Genomic DNA, 18,822 nt, shown 5'->3' with positions numbered 1-18,822 from the left:
CTCAAAATGGTTGTCTTTATTCATCTGAGACCTATACGAAACATTCTTTCAGACTATGGAATGCCGCCCTGGGTGTTTCCTTGTCAATTATTGGTGTAGAATTTGCCATGGCAGGATTTGTACAGCAAATGGGTCTTTTCTATGCATGGTGATCTTCATAACATGTGCTCTTTGAAATCATTAGATCCAGATGGTCTGCATTAACACTCACCAAAATAGCAGTTATTTTGTTCTATTGGTTTGCCGCTCCAGTTTGAGAACTGCATGAAATCTTGGCTGGTTATTTTGGAGACAGGGTTGTTAGGATAGATAATCCATGAGAGATACCCAATTTTTTCAGCAGTCATCGTAAACTTTGGCGAACTTTTATCTATGATGTTTGTCTCCAGGCTATGTTTGAGTTAAGATCATAGGAGAGAGAGACTAATTATATTTTGCCCTGATGCAGAGACAGTATCATATACCATCCAAACTAAATACTGTTTTTAACATTGAAGATAACCAAGGGCTTATAATTTTGGTTTCCTTAAAACTGTTATCTCAGCTCAGAGGTTTATGGATGTCACAGTGTTCTTTTTGACCGAGCTTCAAGCTTGACTCGAAAAAATATGTGTACTCACAGCAACAACTATATTTTTATAAAGATTAATGTTTCTTTTCCCAAATTGTGTTACAATTATCCTTATTAATACCGGAACAGTCTGAAGGCAGCTATTACTGTCTGTCCTATATCTGGATTTCCCTGGCACACTGACCAGCACACTAGACCGCCCATGTTGTTGGCCAGGGGAAAATAGCAGGCTTTCCTGCATGTCTGATGTAATTACGTCCACTGTCCATCTAGCCCGGTAGTTCATCGGAAGCACATTTGGGGCACCAGCCATGTTTCACACACAAAATGTCAGAGCATTCCGGACATTTTATATGACAAATACTGTTTTGTACTAGTTTTGAGATTTATAGAAACTCTACATAAATAAATATAATGCAATGGTAACCAATGTTAACATTTATATCCAGTTTTTGCTAAACACAAATTTTACCTTTTGATTTGAACTAGAACTTCACTACAGTTAACCAAGTCGCTGTGTAAGTGCAATAATATGGAACGCAACGTTAAACCTCACCTTTTCAACTAAGGACTTTACAAGAATTACAAGATAGTTTTTGTGAAGACTGAAAGTAAGATTCAGTCCTTATATGGTGGTCAAGAAGAGCTCGACTGTGAGTGTCCATTAAGTCAGTAGTGTGATGTCTTGGTCAGACATTGTAGGTTTGGCACTGCCCTCAAAATAGAAATAAATACTGTATACCACCCTCTATTTTGTGACCCCACATATAAGGCAACACTCCTGTACAAGCCTTCAAAATCAATGCTAATTTATTTACCCCATCTATAAAGCAAATCGGAATGAAGCACGTCGCCAGTGCATACACAATCCCTACATTTGCTTAACAGAACCGGGGCGGTCGGGTAGTCTAGTGGTTAAAGCATTCGCTCGTCGGGCCGAAGACCTGGGTTCGAATCCCAACATGGGTTCAATGTGTCCCCCGCCATGATATTGCTGGAATATTGCTAAAAGTGGCATAAAACCAAACTCACTCACTCACTCAACACTCACTCATGTCCTGTCACGCCTAACAGGCCTTATATACTACTCAAAAGAAGTTAACGAACAGGGATCTTTCATATTACTACGAGCAATCTATCATGCCATGGCATATTAGCTATAGGGTGAAAGAATTGGGTGTTCTTTCACTTGTTTTGAGTAGTATATTTAATTTAACTTAAAACATAAATATATTTATATATAATGAAAATACTTTCTCAAATTTGTTATATATATTATAAATTCATTAAAGTGTTTAAGTTAAAACATGTGCTATGTGAGTGTTATCAACAACTAGTTCTATAGGACAATGTTCGGTCAAGGAAGAGCCATGTTGACAAGAAAGAAGGAACAGCAATCAGAATTGGAGGTGTCATTGACAATATGATGTCTGATGTTATCCAGTCAAGTTGATAATATTCAAAAGCAATCATGTTTTTCTTTTCAGTGATATTTTTGACGCCATGTTTCCAGTCCATCGGCATGCAGGAGAGGTGATTATCCAGCAAGGTGAGTACCGTCCTCTCATTACCAGGACTGGCACTGTCTTAGTAGCTGGGAGATGTGTGCAGAGGTGTGTCCTTTTGGTATTGTAGAAACCTGTGGTCATTGGTCACGGTCTGATTATGCAGACCTGTTACTCCTACGATTACTCCGTAGTTCCTACAGATTTAAAAAATAATAATAACAGACCAGGAAACCAAGTAAAGAAATTATGGAATTTGAGAATACCATATCAAGTTCTTAGCTGATGAAGGAATATTACTTCTAATTTGGAACGAAATACAGTAGATACCTATCTATGCACCAATAAAAACGAAACTTTTATCTAAATAAAAAATGTAATTGGTATAGATAATTCATTTGGTTGTTTTACCATGGGCACCGTCCTCTTTGAACCAGGTGTGCATGACGGTAGTTAACCTGTTGTATTAGGGGTTGTAATATCGAGCAGATGCTTGGAATGGACAAATGAAATGCTTATGACCTAGGTCAGTTGTTGTCAGCTAAGGCTAAGCTGCTAAACTGCATGTTGAAAGTCTACACAGCGATACATGAGTTCTGGATACATGAGTTCTGGCCGTGTGGTACTCCCTCAGAGAGGGGTCAGTCATTGGTTCACTGCAATGTGTCAGGTAGACCTGCCCACATGATGGTAAAAAAGACTACTGACAAATAGCTGAAACTATGGACAGATTTTTAGTGAACTACTGGTATGACAAATCAAGGGGAAATTGTCTGAATGTTTTTCTTGGTTTGTCAGCACCATACCCATGCATGCTCCTGATATCCTCTAAGTGAGGAATCCCTACAGTCTGCATCACTTCATCTCCCACATCATAACACCAGGATGTAACTGTTTAAAGCAGCATTAAACCAAACTCACCCACTTACTCACTCACACACTCCACTCACTCACTCACTCACTCACTCACTCGAACTCGACTTACTCACTCGACTCACTCACTCTCACTTGACTCACTCACTCGACTCACTCACTCACTTGACTCACTCACTCTCACTCGACTCACTCACTCACTCACTCACTCACTCGACTCACTCACTCGACTCACTCGCTCACTCACTCTCACTTGACTCACTCACTCACTCGACTCACTCACTCACTCGAATCACCCACTCACTCACTCACTCGTTCTAATTTGCTGAAACTAGGAGAATAATGTATGAGCCAGGAAGAATCCCAGAAACTGTTGGCCATGCTTGACTAATGGACATGTACAAAGAATATGTGCAATACTTTCATTGATAGGAAGGAAATTCATGATACCGTTTTTAAGATGCCTGTAGATTAACACATATGTACGTATGTTTGAAATATGCATACTTTTATAAAAAAATGTGTACTCCTATAGTTTGACGTCTAGAAAAGTAGTGTAGGCTAATCCTATTTTTAAAAAAGTTGCAAATTGAAAACCACGCTTTTGAACATTAAAGAAAAGGCCTATCCTCTACAATTTGAGAAAAGTCTTTGCCTTGTTTTGCCAAAGGAAACTAAGCTAGAGTACTGAATCTCAAGAGTAATGTGAAGAAACAATCTGATGTATAATCTCTCCATGAGGGAGGAGCTTTACTTGTCTTACAATTGTCTTTCAAGATTTCTTGTGATCCTCAGGGCTGTACACTACTTTAAATAATCCCACTGAGCTTTTTCCAAGTGTATGACATATGTGTCTGCTCTCTCACCAGGTGACGAAGGCGACAACTTCTATGTGCTTGATCAAGGGGAGGTGGATGTAAGTATGTCTGTCTGTGGTACAGTTAATCCCCAAGTATAGGGATCTACAGGGATGTGTGTTAATGTTGGCTCAAGGATTGTCACTTAATGCACAAAAGTTTTCAAATGCCAAAAGATCTAAGAGTATGATAAAATGGTGTGTGGTTGAAATTTTGAAATCAATTTTGAACTTTTGTTCAGTGATTTGTGAGATGAAGGAAAAGCTTCATGGGGGAAGAAGGAAGATTGAGTAATAATTTCCCCCACTATCCACAGTTGCTCAGTGATCCAGATAGATGCCATGATGATAACTAGTCAAATACAGACGGATTGAAAATTACAACCATATCAAATATGTGGGCAAACAATAGTTAAAGCTCTCATGATTAATTGTTACCATATCTTGTCTATTTTTTTCTCAAAAGTGTTCTTCAAAACATCATGAAACTTTTGTTTACTGTATTGGACATTACCTTCCACTTATACAGGAACAGGTAATTTTGTGTCAGCAGCAAATGGATTTCCTTCCAATCCTGCGTTGTCATTGGCTAATAATACCCACTCAAAATCTTTTGTCAGAGTTATGTTTACATTAGTTTGGCAAAAACTATGTCTGGTACTCATCAATTCTGATCATGACCAGTACTTTTCCCCAGTGAGTACCCGGATGTATAGCAGAAATCTAGACTAGTTCGCGACCTCTGCTGCGCAATTCGTAAGCGCATCAGTCAATTTTACTGGTAGTAAGAAGGGCGTATGGTCACATTGATCAACAAAATGAAATACTGTTTTCTAGATAATAAGGTAATGTAGGTATCTTTGTGGGTAGCATCGGTAATGGTGACGAAGTTTTGATAGCAAGTCACTTGCTTTGTAATTTTGCGATTTTCGTTTACACTATTTTGACTTGCAACACAAAGTAAATATTTCACCTGGGCATTGCTTTTTTTATAGTATGTATATTTTTTACTGTCAAAATGTGTAACATTTTCAAATTTATTAAACGTCTAAATATTCAGTTATTTTACAAAGTGACTGAAAAACATTTCCATCTGTATTATTATGATAACAAATTCCAAACATTTTGATGTTAAATGTCATCACCATGTTACGTTGAAAAGTACATTTCTATGTTGTTTGGCTTCTAATCCTACATAATAATCTGTTGTGATGTTTGTAGGCCCTTTTGATCATCTTTATCAATCTGGACAGATTTTTTAGTCAAAATGACTGAAATATTTACACATTATATAAATTGCCTGAGAGAATCACATTTTACAAATTGACGGTAATATATACACACTTACAAAGGAAAAGACCTGTGAAAACAACGTCTATCGCGAATTGAAGAATTTCCCAACCAAGACGTAGAGAAACAAGAACGAATCGGTTCAAATGAAGGAAAACAAAATGCAAAACCATAATTGCAACCTACCACATTTATGTGTATAAATTTTAGGCAGCTTCCTTGTTCGAGGAATGTATCCGTGAATATCCACACAAAGGAACAATATCCCACTCGTCTGCAGCTGTACAAAGAAACTTATTCGATGTCACGTGTCTCTGTAACAATCAAATATTTTGAAAGATTTATATCGTTTCGGGATATCATAACCCGGGTTCGTTTCTCAACTGATCACTTGGATTGTTTCAGGTGTTTCACATAGGTGTCAAGTCTCAAGGGTCGGCTGAGAAAGCCCACGTGACAACTATTTTCATAACGTTCACGGTTCCTAAAAAATCCATTGAGTGATAGATAACAATGATCAATCAATCAACGTATTATCAGTTAACCCTTTGAACAAAGTATGTTGTTTTTACATCGGCACTTCACACCATGATATGAGTGTATTCCCTTTGTTTTAGTAAACACTCACTTTTGACATTTCCACTGTGCAAGATAACAGTGATTAATCAATCAACATATTTTCTGTTAATCCTTTGATGACTAGGAACGATCCGTTGATTTACCAAAAAAAGTAAATCAACTGATGATTACCCTCTTGCTGGTCTGCCACTTGCATATTACATAACACACATTTCACCTCACTTCAAACCTGGATTTAGATTGAATAATTACCCCAGACACAATAAATGCCAAATGGGAACCTTTGTCAGGTACTCTAAGTGGTGCTACCACTAATTGTACCTGTAATAAATTCATTAACTGAGCATCAAGTGAATGACGACAAATACACAGGTGTAGGGTTATACGAGAAAACGTGGATGACAAAAAGGGAGTAGTAATCGTATTATCGACGCAATCCGAAATCCGAAATCCGAAAATGCTTTCACTGCATAGATACTTTTTTTTAGTATTAAACTAAAACCATCTGGGGTATTTCCAAATGACGACATCTGATGAGCTCCGCTGTTCTTTTTGTCTGTTTGTTTAGGCTGAAGACATCAATTAACATGAGCCCTTTGTCGAAATCTTTATAGATCACAGTTAACCAATCAGTATTTATGCAAAAATGTGTAAAACAAATATTGCCTCCAGCCTCCAAGTTATTTAGCTGTCCTTGCAGATGGTAGCCCAGTCTCTGGTCACGCTCAGTCGCGTTGCGTATCATCCGGGTACTCACGGGGGGAAAAAACATAACCAAGGCAACAACCAGTCCAGGGAATTGCGTTAGATCAGTGCCCCTTTAAGTTACTTTACCATGAGCTTAGGACAATTGTAAGATGTAGCAGTGAGCTGGCAAGCTGACTGAAATAGGATTATCCACATTGACATACAAAGACCTGAGTCTGGGCTGATAAACTGGTAGGATTAAACATCTCGGGGGGAGGGGAGGGTTGTCTCCAATCTGGCTGTGTGGAAATGATGTAGCTGGAGTTCTTTAAGAATCCATGCCGTTATTAGCATTATGTGTTTCAAATAAAGAATATCGAACAAGTTGCTGCAGAGTGTGCACATCAGACTGTATCCCGCCAATATTTATAGGCACCCATGTGTTAGTTTGGGTCACTTGCAGGCCCATATGGATATATGGATATTACCAAAACAGTTTTACCACCTACCGGGTAATTTTAAAGGTAATCAACTTGTGGGCATCAGTTTGCTCGGGCAGTCAGCGCTGGGATCAGTTTGTGGAGAGGTCCTCTTGAACAGAACTGACCTAATTTTCCATCACTGCATTAGAAGGAGACTCGATCAACACTATTGGTTAAGAGCTCTACACTAACACTCTCCTTGTAAGGCCCCCTTGACTTGCTCTCAGAGGACATGGTGACTTGGAGACATGAAAACGTCAGAGTAAAGATTATGTCTCCCTGCCCAGAGTGAGTCTCCTGGATGAATACATTCCTGGAAGGTTCCTATTCATTCACGAAATGGATTGAAAAAAAATTGTTATCTTACTGTATGATTACAGTTCATATAAATTAGATTCTCTCTTGCTCTCGCTCTCTCCTGAAATGGACTGAGAGCGATGCAAGACACCATTACCGCTTCACTAGCCCATCTTGTCAAGGTGATTGCTGCACAAATAGCATCCTCTGTAATTACCTACCTTTTTTGCAACCATCAGTTTCATCAATTTGTTCTGCAAGAGCTTTGCAAAATGAAGTCGTAAATGTGTTTGTCAGGAGGTAAGTGAGTTATGGCCCTGACTCCCCTTCAAACAATCACCTGTTTACTTGGACCTTTTCATACCATTTGCTTCTAAGATGGTGAAGTTCAAAATTTGTAATTGAAAACAAGAATCTCTGAAAGTTTGTTAGGATTTTTTACCCTTAAAAAATTTGTTTGTTTATGTTAAAACTAACTTTGTAATGAGTTTTGAATCTGAAGTGTTCATTGTTTGACAACTGAGAATAAGAGGAAATTGCAGAAGATTGATTTAAACGAAAGATTTTAGTAGGGCTATGTTTGAGGTTCAGTCATGGCTTCCTTCCAATCGGGAAGTGCATATTTGTCAGGTCAGGATAAATCAGAGAAGTTTAGAAAATAGGCAGATATATCACGGAAGAATCCTGCTTGAATTCTGACCAAAGTGTGAGTTAGTATTCTTCTTCTTGTGAAGTGCAAATCTAAATTAACTCTGCATAAATTGTTAATCAAATTTAACAAAGAAGTAATATGCGAGTGATGTCATGGTTAATATTGCAACAAAAGAAGAATAACATGAATGTCTTCAAAACTTTGCTTAATTTTGGACTTCCCAAAAGAATTTTTTTTTGATGAAACTATACCAAAGGTTAACTAATGACCGGCACTGATGGTTTAGACAATGCTGGCTGGCCTAGCTCACTTCCTGCTGTGTGCTGGTGGTAGTGTAAATATAGCTTGTCTGTGCAGGAGAAGAACCAGTCTAGATTATCCACCAAAACAGAATCCATTTGGTGCAAGGGGCAAAATAGCAGTGAAAATTATATGAAACTGTTGACCATGCTCTGATGGATCCTTGACCAAGAGAAACCCATGGGGAGGTGGGAAGTATTGACTGAGAGAAAGATGGAATACAAGTGATTATACTTTTGTATTATTAATATCCATAAGTCACAGCTTGCCAAGCCATGTAATATATGCTGATTGTATTACTCATTGCAAGTTATCCAAAGGAAAGCTGTTATTTCCTTCCAGCCACAGGATATTACTGACAGAGTTATAGGACACATGCAGCCATCCATCACCCTGTGGAATAAATGTTGAAGGATGGACTTTATGAAGTCCACATGGCTTACTGTATGTTGCTACTAGGAAATTGTTTGTGGCTGCAGGGAAATATGTGAATATATAATGACATGACACCCAAATGCCTATCAAAGACATGCAATGATCTTTTAAAACATTTCTCTCTCTCTCTCATTTTTATATGTCCGTCAAATTGACATGCCTGTGCGTGTGTTTATGGTGGTGCCATTCTCATCTCTGTATTCATAACAGCGACTACTTCCATAAAGGCATAAGAAGAGCTTGACCATGGACTGTACAGTTTATGTTTTATATGAAATATGACTAAATAAATGAACAATTTTCATTATTTTCTTCGGTAGAATTTCTGATTAAAGGACACTTCACCATCTGTCATGCTGTGGAACCTTTCAGCTGGTTCCTGCTAATTGGCTGATGAAATGATGGAGCTGGCAAAGCCTTCCCTATTATTGACATGGCTATAAAGTCCCAGAAGTGTCAGTAGATGTAAGATTGTGACATCTTTCACATAATGGTCTATGCCCATCAAAGGCGTGGAAGTCTTCGTACACTGCGTGGTGGCGCGGGCTGCCACAAGTCATACCCTTCTGAGACTTTGCTGCAACAAGCCTCTGTGCAAGGGAAACAAAACGTGTGATTGGCTCTTAAATGTGATTACTAATTTGCTGCAGCTGAACAGTGATAGAAATCATGGCAATGAATTCATGGCCGCTTTATTTAACTGCCTTCAGGGAAGATTACAGTAATGAAATAGTGATAACTTTGAAGGGGTAATTTCCAGGGATGTTTACAGCCGTTTTTCCCAGCAAATGCTTCAAATGGAAGCTTAGCGCTTCACTTCTTCAGGGGCTTTATCTGTAATATTTTGGTTGAGGAAAAAACATTTGAGGAGCTTATCATTGCATCGGACTCAGTTAGTTCCCTCTTCCTGGCTGTTTTAGGCCAGAATAAACTGGTGAATTTTGTAACAGATCGCAGAAAGTTTTATTTCTGTGGGAAATTTTTTCTCTCTCTTCAGTCATGTGGTATTTTCATCCCACATTAAGCCGTGACTTTAAGAGATGCTGAGTTGACTGTTGCTGTTGATTTCAATGCCAGCAGGTGATTGACACTTTGGTAGTCCCTTGTAATAGGAGAAAATGGACATAGTGTCAATCCATTTGATTTAAGAACTAAAGGTGAATAAGAAAAGTGTGGAACATGCAGTTAATCTTTGATCACAGAATTTTTAAGAAATAGCTGGCCCGCATAGGATTTCGAAGATTTCCAGCACTAACCAGTTTTTCACATTTCAAATATGTCACAGAACCACTTGATAGTTCTTGATTTTTAAAAATATTAGATTATTGTAGAGATGGTTAAAAAAGTATGCCAAATTGGGTAACAGATAGGGCTGCCAGTGGTTGTACATAGATACTCATGAGGTCATCTCATTGGTTGAATTTTGTTTTAATTCCAAAAAGTAAAACTGATTGATTTATGATTTTTCATTTATGAGCTTTGTCAGTGTTGATGTAAATTTTCATATCCACTTTTTGAATATGACTATATATTGATGAGGTCTAGTGAACAAGGTGACTTTTCGGTATATGGACTGATTCCTTTACAGTTTTGTTATTGCATTACATGGTAGGAAGAATATAGCGTAGTTAATCTGTCATGCCACATGGAACTGTTATGAGATCAGGGACTACTGGCGAGTACAGTCTCTGCATGAAACCCACCAGCGTATGACACACAACGTGTGCAGTTATCGACTGTGTACACTCACCAGCATTTGAAATGCTGCTAGCTTCCTCCAGGGGTCGGGGGCGGTCGGGTACCCTCGTGGTTAAAGGGTACAATGTGTGAAGCCCATTTCTGGTGTCCCCTGCCGTGATATTGCTGGAATATTGCTAAAAGTGGCGTAAAACCATACTCACTCACTCACTCACTCACTCACTCCTCCAGGGGTCACTCTGCTCCAAACTTTTCTGAAACTTTTTACACCTCTTCAGCATGGTGATAAATAACTAGTTCATTTCAAGACTGACTACATTTCTTTTGACATTTATATTTATTCTAACCTGACAATAGACACGTGAATGTAACATGTATCGACTCCAAAATTATTTTTTTTCAAAGGACATGAAGAGTTGAATCCTCCATCTTGAGTCCACTTTGCACATTTCATTATGCCATGCCATTTGTTGGTAAGTACCACTGACAGCTAGTCATGGCTTCACATTTCATGGCGGACACACTATTGAGATGATTGCACTTCCTCAAGGTATGGAGGTTCTTCCAGAAACCATTAATGATTCTTTCCTTGGATGTCCTTCCTTCGGAGCGGATGTAAGAGGGTGACACTGAAAACTTGAATTAGCCTCCTTTCAGAAGGCTACATCTGAGATGCTGTCAAATCTGCAGAGGCTTGAGTTAGGGAAACACGATGTTGAGGTTGGCTGTTTCTGTCAGTGAGCTGCCTGGCAGATTGGCTGTAACAGACTGGAAGAAGTCCATGCAGCTTGATGGAAGCTGTTGTTGCAGGGTGCCATTGTGTGGATTGTAATCAGAACGTGTACACACCTGTTGAAGACCACTTTAGAAAAAGCAGATGAGGAGAGTAGCTGTGAGTGGTTGTAAGGAATGAAGGACTCGATTTGAAGGACACTTGAGAAAATAGTCAATTTGACAGATCGTCCTGTCGAAAAGGTTTTAAGTGATCCAATCTGAATTGAATAATATGAAAATTGTGTTCTTATTAAGATGCACTTTCAGAAGTATTTGGTAACTGTTATAATTTTTGTCGGTGTCATTAAGTGAATTGGTGATGTTGGTCTGTAGAATCCTGCTAATTTGTGTGTTAAATTTGGTATCACCTGACATTATTCTTCTCAGTGCTCCAGATATAACATGCCATCAAGATCCATACTATTTTCCACTGAGTCTAAAATCTCTTACGCTTTTAGAATTCTATGCGCAAATTCAATGCGGCTTTTAAGCAAGTCGGGTAGAAATTAGTGGTCAAAGGTCATAGTAAGTCAAATAGAAATTTGTGTGACCCACATCAATGTCTGCTGATTCCCAAAACGTGAAGGCTCACACTCAGGATAGTCAGCACATTGATACTACTCAACATTTGCTAAGGACCACACCTTTGACTAAAGACGACTATTCTGGTCCTCAGTAAATGTTGACTACTATATGTGGACCAGACTCAAAGTAGCCCCATGAGTGTGAATCAAGTGTAACCTTTATGTACTGCCATACAGACTCTTACCAACCACTCAGGACAATTGGCAGTGTGGAGAAGGAAGTCACCCTGCCCTGGGCCTCGACAGCCATCAGGCATGGAGAGCTTAACATGCAGCTGATGGTCATAGAGCCGTGTCTTCAGGCAACAGCAATTGCTGCTTGGAGAGAAGGGCAGATCTTAGGAAGCATTTCTTTTGAAAGTCATTGACTTTAGAATCATGGGGGTTTGGCAGTGCTGCAAGATAAGAGATTTTAAGATTACATTTAGGAACTAAACTTGTGACATTAGCGTTTCACAAGTTTGGAAACGCTCTTTCCTGGTCGCTACAATAACACTAAGTGACACACCCAGAATCAGTTTCTTACATACTCCTTCACACTTGATTGACATCAAAGGGGGTTTCAAACTGTAGGATAAAACATGTTCGAGGGTTTTAAATCTCATAAAATGCAAAGAGGAAGTGGTTTGTTTTTTCTTATTATGAACTGAAAACAAATCTGAAACAACATATATCATGAACTTCAGGAAACAGGTATCTCTTGCATACGTACATGGACTTGAAAAAGAAATTCTTAGAAGCCTTTTGGTTTTTCTTGGCTACATATACAATGGTTGCAAGTTCAGTGTACTGAAATGTAAGGAAGACATTTTTGGTTATAGTTTACGTCATTCCTCACATTTCCTTATGTAGATTGTGGTCAAATAGAAATAAAGTCTCTAGTGAGGCACACTCACATGTTACAGTATCAGGGGAACTTGTATGTATGAAATCCCTGGGATATTGCAACATCCCCCGTATGAGATTTAACCCAACTAGAGGACAATACCAGATTATCACAGGAGGATTGTTGCGTTTCATTCCTAGAAAGCAGGTGGTTACAACGTGTGAATCCCATTTCTATTGTCCCCTGCCATGATATTGCTGGGATATTGCTAAAAGCAGCTAAAATCCAACTGTCTCTCGTCCCTAGAAAGACTAGTCAGTCAATTTCCTTAAATACATGAACATTCATTCAGCTTCTAAAGTAAAAATGTTTGAATACTATTTAGTCTATCAGCCAGACTAATTCACCTATTCTCCATCCAAAAGGTCATTTGGAGCAATGAGCGTTTCTCATGAAGTACCTAACTGGAACTAACCACTCTTCCTTTGACCCTGATAGATAAAGATGTCCGACCCCGTCTAGCTGTACTTTCTTCATCAACTTCTCCTCAGCATCTGCTCCGGCATGAGATACCTATTTTTTTCCCTAATTGCTTCATTTTCATCAAGGTTTAGTTTTGATTACCCTCGGGAACTACATAAATGCTCTGAATGGGTGAAATATGTGTCATTGACCAGCACTTGTACCATAGGGGCAGGGAAGAAGTGACTGTGTTTTGTCCAGATTTGGGGTTCATTGCATAGCAATGGCAATGATTGTGTCTGGTAGGAAATTGTAAAGTCTGTCATTGGAGCTCCTTGACATAAAATTACTGGAACCTTCTTTGGGAAACCATAGATGTTCTTCAGTTATAACTGTAAGTTGTCCTGTAAGTTGATTTAAGAAGTTAAATCTTGATGCCTGACAGTGTCTTGGTATTGCTGTCAGGGCTGTTCCATGTCCTAACCTGTAACCACGTCCTTCTGGTCAGTCAACTGTTTTGTGTCTCACAGACCTTATTATCATTTCCTGCCATCTTCATTGAGCGCCAGGGGTGGTCGGGTAGCCTAGTGGTTAAAGTGTTAGCTCGTCACGCCGAAGACCCGGGTTCGATTCCCGACATGAGTACAATGTGTGAAGTCCATTTTTGGTGACCCTTGCTGTGATATTGCTGGAATATTGCTAAAGGCGGCATAAAACCATACTCACTCACTCACTCACTCACTCACTCATAGAGCGCCCAGTACAAGTCCACTTTATCCTCCGTGTATCAGTACTCCGGATTACACACAGAAACCATTCAAGATTATGCATGCATTCCTATTTGTTATTTATTTCCAGAGCAGAACTCGCACATATATGCAACATGTCTCCTCCTAATCTTGATGATGTTGCAGCAAACTGATATCTTGTGGCTGTCATGTGTACAGGAGAGGTGCCCTTATGAAACCTAGTTGCAAACTTACGAATGGTATTGGTTGGAATCTCTGTTTGTCGAGGTGTGGTGAGGTAGCTTTGTGGTTAAAGTATCGCTTCTCACACGGGTACAATATGTGAAGCCCATTGTGGGTGTCCCCTGCCGTGATAGTTCAGGAATATTGCTAGAAGCAGCAAAAACCCATACACTCACACACTGTTCGTTAATTTTCATTTCTGATCCTAAAGTAGTGGTCTGGAAGACAATGATTAGACTGGGAAGGATTCAATACGTTCAGTGGATGAGTTGAATCAGTTTGTGGAATCCAATATAATCTGTTTGCTGCTGTCTTACAGTGTGTTTTTTGTTTCAGATCTATGTGAATAGCGAGCATGTAACAACAATAGGTGAGGGTGGGAGTTTCGGTGAACTGGCCCTCATCTATGGAACCCCCAGAGCAGCTACAGTCAAGGTGAGTCGCTGCAGAACACTGTGGAGGATAGGTCCACAGCAACCTATGCTTGTCGTAAGAGGTGGGTGAATGGATTGGGTGGTCATGCTTGGTGAGATGGTTGATTGCAGTTCATAATTCCCTGATAACAGGGAACGTTGCTTGTAATACCTTCACTGGTTTGTCTGGTCCCGACTCAATTATTTTCAGGTTTCTATGCACCCATTAAGATCTGGGTCAGAATTGGTCTTCAGCAACCCATGCTTGCTGGAAAAGGCGACTATGCTTGTGGTAATGGGTATTCATGATGAAGGTCTGTGGGAATGAGAATGTATGATGGCAAGGTGGAGTCACAGTTTCATTAAGGATGTGATCAGAAAGACCTTAATACAACTAGAGAACTTACAGTCTGAGATTCTATTTACCTTGACTGGATTTCTAGTACAAAGTGACAGTAGTTATTCTAGAGTGTTGTCCTAGTGACACACATCTTGTATCTATTGTCAGTCCAGTCACCTCATACCCTTACCACAGATGATTGGGTAAGATGTAACCTCAACCTAGTATCTGTAATTTGTAGGGTAACTGGTGTCAGTGGTATCAGTAAATGTACTGATACTGTTAGGGTCTTGCCCGCAGGATGCCAACAGTACTGACTGGCACATCTCAGAAGAACTGCCTAGTCCTATAAATTGACTAAGTAAGTGGATACGTTTGGTCTTTGAGAGACTTATACTTTGTAGAATGGGGGATTTTGAATTCAAGATGTTAATTCAGAATTCTCTCATGTCCTGAAGCCCACTGTAGTGATACTGATGCAATGACATCGATTCTGTGGTTGTATGAGCTAGGAGAAGACAATAATCAATATAAGGTAAATTATTGTGAAGTCCCGACGTTTATTGTTGTCGACTGCCGATGTAAATCTTTCTCTTTGAACATTGATGGAATATAATCTTCATTGAAACAAGCAAGCTGATAGTATTTGTGGGATTTTATCAGGTTCAGTTTGAATTATTACTGAAAATCTGATTGCAAGAAAATAACATATTCTTACTGATCTTTTTTCTATTATTTAACATAGTTGCAGGGGTGGTCGGGTAGCCTAGTGGTTTAAGCGTTTGCTTGTCATGCCGAAGACACGGGTTCAATTCCCGACATGGGTACAATGTGTGAAGCCCATTTCTGGTATCCCCTGCTGTGATATTGCTGGAATATTCCTAAAAGCGGTGTAAAACCGTACTCACTCACTAACATAGTTGCAGGTTTCCCATACTAATCTACCCTTAATGTGGTTGAGGTTTCCATACAGTTCTCATAATCTTTGGTCCAGTACACAGGAAGTACTGTGCTCAGCTCAGTGGCAGTCAACTGGGCTGCAACTAATGAGGACTACAAACTCTACGAATTACTTTTTGAAGCCATGTGAAATGGAATAACAAGTTTTAAGACTTAGGATTAGCCATTCAACAATATCAGATATGTTATTGTTAAGCAGTGAGAACCAACATTACTTCATGTACAATGGAAGAGTCCAAAATCAATTATCTGCTACACCTTGTAACTGTGAAATCAATGCTTTTCTTTTGAGAAGGTATATATAATGCTGTCGAAAATAACTTGAAACCCAACAAACATAATAGAAATTACAAATTAGGTTCATTGTGTTTTGAAGAGAAACCTTTGTAGAGGCTATCATTATAATTTGTGAAGATGCCATCATGCAGCCAGAAAATAGCTTATCTGTGAAGTAACCCGGTTGTGTTCAGCCCAAAATACACTGAAGGCATGGTAGTTAGGTTTCCCGGCTTTGTACAGACCGAGATTCTCTGACAGTAAGAAGCCTTGTCTTGGTCTTCTGGCGTCATTGTCCTTCCAGAAGGATACCAATAATGTCTTCAGTTATGATCAGAGCAGAGTCAAGAGGCTGACAACAAATTGCTGGCTTGTTGAAGACATAGGGTAGCATTAGCTGGGGGCAATACAGAACTGTCATTCCAACCGGGCTCACTAAATACTTCAGGTTCGTGTTTACCTGTTTTAGGCTTGGATGGTCTTATTGACCTTCTCAAGCTCATGCTCATTTCCTTTTTCGCCTTTTGTAAGATATTGTCTGGTCAGTGGAATTGAATCATGTCCACAATCAGTAATTGCTGGAAAGTTGTCATCAGTGCACTATTGAGTAAAATTAATTAAATCCAAGAACTAAGGGGCCACAGTTTTCTTAAAAGGTGTCAGACTTATATGTGTCTCTTGCATTGCTCGTAAAGGCTTAGCTAATAAATCTATTGGAATGCCATACAATGAACCTGCATACATTAATTAGGAGAAAATATTAAGAAAAAGTAATTACCAATACTCTGTTCTAATACTGTCTGAGACCAATTACCTAATCATGATCAGTTTTTTATACTGTTACACAAACATTCCATACCCAATTTTCTCGAAAGTATTGATGCATATGCTCTCATTATGTTTCATCTGGACATTGATACATAGGCAGATAGGATAAGGGCGTATGAGCAAACGGCCAGTGTGGACAAACATGCCCAAGCACTTCCAGATTGCTGCATGATTAGAAGCACCTTGTCCTTAAGCAAATGTCACATAAATTGTGGCATGGTGTGCAAGTCTGTGGCTGAAGATAGGGTGCTAATGATGGGGGTAATGGGACAGTGCGTTGTGTCAACTTGCCACGAGCCAGCCAGAACGATGTTGTCAACTTACTTGGGTTCTTGAAGTACTGCGTAGTTAATCGCGTAGTCGAAGAGCGTTTCCATAAACACTTCGCAATTGCCGTCTTAAGTGTGGTCGCTGCTATGGGCTAGAAGGCCTTGGATTCTTCTGTCCTTTAATTTTCCTTGCCTTGTAAACTAAGAGACAAAAGCTGTTTTTTTGTCAGTTCTGTAAGATGTTAAAATGCCCCTAAGGTCAAAAGTAATTGGTTTTGAAAAAGGTAATATTGGATGGTGATGTGCTTGCGTGAAGGGAAATGAATAGTTTGTTGCTCTTGGCAAGATTGCAGTGCAGGTATTTAGGTAAATTAATGTGGGGTTTTGTGGTCATATGATGTTAGTTGTTTTTTTAAAGCATTGTCAAAATAGTTTCAAATGATTATACATTTGTCCTTGAATTTGTTTGGTTACTTTGAAAAATGTTTTTCACATCATTAAATATTTGTCTTTAAAACAATCTGTACTTAAAATAATGATGATAGTGGATATAGCTGTGTATCTAAACAGTGATACAATATATTTAGAGTAGATGAAATGTGTGCGTTTGATCATCTTATGGCTTAATTCTGCCTGGATCCATTCATCACAAAACATTGAAGAAGATTATATAAATGGCAAGCCTGTTTCATGCCCCCCCCCCCCCCCCCCCCCCCCGGTTGTGAGGAAACATCCTATTACATTGTTACAGCTACTCTCCTTATTTTCCCCTTGGGTACACTTCTTATATTGACTGGCTGTTGACTAGATGACTAGATTGTTAGAATCTTGACTGGCTGTTGACCAAACACATAGATCTTTAGTATTGCTGACTGTCATAAAGCACCATTGGGTTGTAGCTGAGCCTGGATAAGTCTTTCACAAACTGCAATCTTCCACCATATTGTTTGTGTTTACCTAGCTTCACATATTTTTCTTCAAGTGTTAAATGAAACCAAGAGTCAGTGTCAGTTACCATTTATGTTTTCCTGAACATTTATGCTGGAATTATTGACATTAGGTGCCATAAAATGTGCCATATAGATTTGTTTTGAAAGTGAAGTAAACGTTTCTCATCTCCTTCTGTTCCAGGCCAAGAGTGATGTGAAACTATGGGGAATAGACCGAGACAGCTACAGGAGAATTCTCATGGTGAGTACTCCATCACTGTTACAACCATTGTACTCCATCACTGTTACAACCATTGTACTCCATCACTGTTACAACCATTGTACTCCATCACTGTTACAACCTTTGTACTCCGTCACTGTTACAACCATTGTACTCGTCACTCTTACAATCATTGTACTCCATCACTGTTACAACCATTGTACTCCATCACTGTTACAACCATTGTACTCCATCACTGTTACAACCATTGTACTCCGTCACTGTTACAACCATTGTACTCCGTCACTCTTACAACCATTGTACTCCGTCACTGTTACAACCATTGTACTCCGTCACTCTTACAATCATTGTACTCCGGCACTGTTACAAACATTGTACTCCATCACTCTTACAACCATTGTACACCATCTCAACCATTGTACTCAATCACTGTTACAATCATTGTACTCCATCACTCTTACAACCATTGTACTCCGTCACTCTTACAACCTTTGTACTCCGTCACTGTTACAACCATTGTACTCGTCACTCTTACAATCATTGTACTCCATCACTGTTACAACCATTGTACTCCATCACTGTTACAACCATTGTACTCCATCACTCTTACAGCCATTGTACTCCGTCACTGTTATAACCATTGTACTCCATCACTGTTACAACCATTGTACTCCATCTCTGTTACAACCATTGTACTTCATCACTGTTACAGTCATTGTACTCT

At 39.2% G+C, this 18,822-nt stretch overlaps 1 protein-coding gene across 2 annotated transcripts in view; it reads left to right on the top strand.

The window, feature by feature from the left end:
* LOC139468537 (cAMP-dependent protein kinase regulatory subunit) overlaps positions 1-18,822 on the top strand; it is a 181,152-nt gene that overhangs the window by 153,766 nt on the left and 8,564 nt on the right. For both annotated transcript variants that reach the window (XM_071250574.1, XM_071250573.1), the window contains exons 4-7: positions 2,059-2,120; positions 3,819-3,865; positions 14,179-14,277; positions 18,060-18,119. In XM_071250574.1, coding sequence (XP_071106675.1) covers positions 2,059-2,120; positions 3,819-3,865; positions 14,179-14,277; positions 18,060-18,119 — 268 coding nt within the window. The remainder of the gene's footprint in view (positions 1-2,058; positions 2,121-3,818; positions 3,866-14,178; positions 14,278-18,059; positions 18,120-18,822) is intronic.

This window comes from Haliotis cracherodii, unplaced genomic scaffold, assembly GCF_022045235.1.
Source record: "Haliotis cracherodii isolate W230 unplaced genomic scaffold, xgHalCrac1.p SCAF_2, whole genome shotgun sequence".
NCBI classification, from domain to species: domain Eukaryota; kingdom Metazoa; phylum Mollusca; class Gastropoda; order Lepetellida; family Haliotidae; genus Haliotis; species Haliotis cracherodii.
Note: the sequence above shows the minus strand (reverse complement) of the source record. Positions and strands in the feature narration are given on the sequence as shown.